Source organism: Calidris pugnax, unplaced genomic scaffold, assembly GCF_001431845.1.
Source record: "Calidris pugnax isolate Ruff unplaced genomic scaffold, ASM143184v1 scaffold21, whole genome shotgun sequence".
Classification (NCBI taxonomy): domain Eukaryota; kingdom Metazoa; phylum Chordata; class Aves; order Charadriiformes; family Scolopacidae; genus Calidris; species Calidris pugnax.
Genome location: NW_015090770.1, coordinates 1658611 through 1662967, shown reverse-complemented (window position 1 = coordinate 1662967; position 4357 = coordinate 1658611). Strand labels below are relative to the sequence as shown.

Here is a 4357-nt window from a genome sequence, read left to right as displayed (position 1 = left end):
GGAGCCGCCCGGCCCGGCCCAGGCCCCCCCCCCCCCAAGCACCACAACTGATTTATCGGTTAGTTAAGGCACTCTACAACCTGGTAACACCAAAGGGCAACCATTTGGGACCAGACCTTGCAGAATCTCTCTGGGGTAAGTGGCTCTGCTAAAGCCAACAGCACTGTTCCCACAAGAATCAGCAAGTCCAGCCCACTAGCATGTCTTCAACAGTGTAATTCAGCAAATCAAAAGCACCTTCACAAAGAGGCACACAATCACAGTGCAGCTTTCCAGAGGCAGGTTACGGGCACAAGGTTCTTGTCCTTCAGAGAGAGAGTCAATAAACCCCAACAGAGCCCTGAACATTGCAAGACCTTCAGGAGTTGGCTGGGCAGCACAGCTCTGTGTGTTATCTCACCAGAAATTGGGTAGACTCGTGCAAAAGCACAACTGGCACCATCCAGAGCCAGCCTGGTCTGAAACTGCATTCCAAAACAGGCTTAGGAGTGTTATCTTAAAAAATTATGGAAATCTGAGAAGGAGCAGAGACTGTCCTCACAGACACAAGCGAGTCCACAGGAGCATGTTCAGCAAGCGTAGATGTAGGTCCTGCCTGACCATGCGACTTGTGGCTCTCAAACACAAAGCTGTTTACTCCTGGCTTGCCTACACAGCCTCCACAGCCTTTGTGCTACAATGCTTTTGTTTCAGGTGAAAAATTGAGTCAAACTTGCCGCACAGGAACTGAAAACCTTGCTCAATAGCCATCAGACAAGCTACAGAAATGAAACATGTAGAAACATTTGTCCTAAAACAAAAATATAAACATTTTTACCAGCTGATACAAAACAAGCATTAAAACAGAAACCCTGAAATACTCTGAAGACACTTTTACCTGGGCAAAAGAGTGCCACACAGTTGGCCAGGGAGAACACAGGTGGGCCAACCCAGCCTCTGAGGTCTTCTCCCCTTTTACATCAGACAGCAAAGGGAACCCCCCCCAAGCTGCAGCAATTGTAGAGACCTTGACTCAGGCATTGGCAGAAGGAAGACCAGCCTTAATATAATTTGGCCAATTCTCTTTGGATTTCCATCAGCTGTGATGGATTAGAGCTGTCCCCATCAGCTCCTTCCTAGACAATTTTGGGCTTCTCCTCCCAGGCCCACTGTTACTCAGGGGATGAAAAGGACTTGGTCTGGTTAGGGGGATCTACACCTTCCTCCTCCCAGAAGAAATGCTACAGGAGACTCAGCTACATGGTGAGATTTCCCCTTGACCCAGCGTGAAACCCTGACAACCAAAACATACCCCAGAAGGTGCAGTGGTCTCAGCATGGACTGCCCAGCCACAACACCCACCTAAAGTCCCTGCAGAGCTTGTCCCTCTTGCCCCAAAGGGGCAAAAAAGAAACCAGGAAGAGCAATGCCCCGTTAAAGAGAACTTTGCAAGGGCTGCGAGGGAGCCAGTTGGGGTGACTGTCACATGTCCTGCAGAGGCAGCAGATGAGTGGTGACAGCAGGGAGAGGCCACAAGCGTGCACCACTGCTCAAGGAAGGCATCAGAACCCTTCCCTGTACACCTGCATCACCCAACGCCTGTCCTTGGCCCCAAGATATCTACATCTCCCTGCGCCCCTGTCAGACGTGTCCCAGAAGAACTCCCAGAGAGAAGGACAGATGCAGGGAACTTGTCAGCAGGAAACAAAACGAGCGACACATTCAAGACCTGCGTGCCTTCTCTTTGGAAAAAGAAATGGAGGAGTAAGATCCAGTGAAGATTTTCACTACTCCAAGCCAGCGAGCACGGCCAGGCACAAATCACCTGTCCCCGAGACACACCAAATATGTGTCACCCCTCACAGGCTCGAGTACAGGGGAAAACATGGCAACACCAAACCCACAGCAGCACAGGCTTTGTGCAAGCCTCAACATTGAGTCCCCGTGTGTGGGTCGCAGCCCCTCTGCGTGTTCATGGGGATGCCCTCTTCTTTAAGCCACTCCTCCAGAAGACCACATCTCAGCAGCAGCCAGCCCCAGTCTCTGCTTTGCTGGTGTTGTCCAGCCCTGCCCGCTGGGTGGGTATGTCTTCTACAGGCATCGGGACTGACTCACGCTTCCCCTTCCTCGCACACAATTTTAAGACACGGTGTCCTTTTCAAACTTCATTAGACTCCCTTTTTTTTTTTTCCAGTCTAATTGGCAAAGCTGATTACACAAAGGCACCCTTTGAGCCTAGATTTTGCCCACCCCATTCCCGGGGTGCGTGAGGCTGTTGATGTGAAGTCCGCTGATCCCGTTAAGGAAGAAGAGAAAGGCAGCGATGAACTCGCACCAGTACGTCAGCGTGAAGCCCGTGAAAGTGAGGTGATCCTTCACGAGGATGGAGAAGCTCAGAACCCCAGTGGCCGACAGCAGAAAAGAGCCCAGGATGAGAACCGAGCCCATCGACCACTTCCGCCTCGCGTTGGCATCCTCACAGACTTGGGACACCATCAAGAGCTCCAGGCCGAATATGGCAACCACAACGGCAAAGGCCACCATGCTTCTGATGGGAATCACCCCCACGCTCAGCCCCTCCACCTTGGCCAGGCTGAGGTCGGTGACACACTTGAGGACGCTGCCGTTGCCAACGGTGCAGAAGTGCCACAGTCCGAAGAGCTGCCCCCTTGAGAAGAGCCAGCGGCCATCGCAGACGGAGATGGACGACAAGACCACCGCTATGGCCACGCACAAGATGATCAGGCTCCTGATGAATGTCTCAAAGAAGGATTTCTGTGGCCTCCGCTGCGCCAGCAGCCTCTGCGCCTTAAAGGATATCAAGGGGGAAGAAAAAAAACAAACCCTTGAGTTACCACCACCAGTTAAGGGTGAAATGAAACCAGCGGGACAAAGCTGTGGGACGTCAGCGTGAGGAGTGATTTGCTCGTGCCCATCAAAGCCCTTCTCGCAGGGGAAGGCAGCGCAGTTACAGCCTGTACCCGGCAGAGAGGAAGGGTGGGTGAAGCTCTCCCGCTTCCCGGGATGCGGGAACAATGCTCCCACATCAAGGCCCGGGTTCGGGATCACAAAGGCTCCCAGGCTGAGCAAGCAGGATCCCTGCCCCACGGCACAGCCTCCTGCTCCGGCAGCGCCGGAGGAAACCGCCGGCCCCTGGGGAGGATGGAGCAGACGGGACGGGACGGGGGAGGCGGCAGAAGCGAAGTGGGGGGGACAGACAGACAGACGGACACCCGATTGCCACCACTGCCCTGCTTTTCCCACTGCCTTCCTTTTCCCACAGCCCTCCTGAGCTGCGGCCAGGGCTCCCCTCCCCTCGCCTCGCCCCGGGGCTGCGGGGCTCGGCTCCCTCGGGGCTGCGGGGGGGTATCTCCGGCCGTACCCCCGAGGGCCGGCGTGGGGACCACGCACCCCTTCCTCAGCGAAACCCTCTGTAAGAGCCCGAAATTTAATTAAAAGCTACGCCAAGCACCCCCAAAGCCCTCTCCAGCGGTGCCGCGGCGGTGGGGACGGGGGAGCCGCGGAGCCCGAGGGACCCGCTGCCTGCCCGGGGAAGGGGTGTCTGTCTCCGGGGAGGGGGTGTCTCCGGGGAGGGTCGAGTCGGGGCGACCCCGGCCGTGCAGGGAGCACGGCGGGGCAATGCGATGCGCGGCCACCCCCCCTCCCCGGTACGGGGCCGGTAGCGACGTACCTGCGCCCCGATGGCGGTCATGCTGCCGGTAGCGCCGAGAGACGGGCAGGCGAGCGGGCGGGCTCCGGCGGCGGCTCTTTATCTGCCCGGAGGGCGGCGGGCAGCCCGGCCGGCCCCTCCGCCACGCCCGCCGGGCCGGGGCGCCCTCGGGGCCCCCCCCGCGGCTGAGTCAGCAGCGCGGCCCCGGCGGGCGGAGCCGGACCCTTCTGCCCCCTCCCCGGTACGACACGGCACGGCGGGGAAGGGCCAAGCTGCCCCGTCCCGGGGCATCGGGGGGTCCGTGCCCGCTCTAGAGCCCGGGGAGAAGGTGCCCTGTGCCGCCCCTCCGACCCTCCCCGTCTGGCACCGGCTGCCGCCGAGCTCGGGGCTCGTTCCTCCCCGTGTGGCACCGGCTGCCGCCGAGCTCGGGGCTTGTTTTTGGCCGCCGCCCCCACGCCAGGCCATCCCTGGGACCTGCTTGTGCCGTTGGTTTTGCAGCCCATCGGGTTGCTCTCCACCAGAAGCGTGTGTGGCCAAGGTGTCCCTCGGCATGGCCGGGCACCGAACATCAAAACACTCCATCCCGCCCTTCCCCAGCTCCATCTGCTCCCGGTGACGGTGTTTTGGGAGCCAGTGGGACACCGGTCCTCCTCCTCCTCCTCACCCCGGGCGGTGCCGTGCACTCTCTTATCAATAACCAGCCCGCTT

The 4357-nt window shown here is 58.6% G+C and overlaps 1 protein-coding gene across 1 annotated transcript; it reads right to left on the bottom strand.

Moving 5' to 3' along the window:
* Nucleotides 1-36: 36 nt before the first annotated feature.
* On the bottom strand, nucleotides 37-3769 carry TMEM37 (transmembrane protein 37). Its single transcript, XM_014940194.1, has 2 exons — nucleotides 3671-3769; nucleotides 37-2787 (listed from the first exon to the last, which is right to left on the bottom strand). Exons 1-2 carry the CDS (start codon nucleotides 3689-3691, stop codon nucleotides 2215-2217), a joined length of 594 nt encoding a protein of 197 aa, XP_014795680.1. The 5' UTR covers nucleotides 3692-3769; the 3' UTR covers nucleotides 37-2214.
* Nucleotides 3770-4357: the final 588 nt, after the last annotated feature.

Bases quoted from the DNA above. Each gene is read 5' to 3' on its own strand.
- TMEM37 (XM_014940194.1), bottom strand. From the start codon at position 3,691: ATGACCGCCATCGGGGCGCAG. The intron at 2,788-3,670 runs GTACGTCGCTAC...ATATCCTTTAAG, and splicing joins TGACCGCCATCGGGGCGCAG to GCGCAGAGGCTGCTGGCGCA.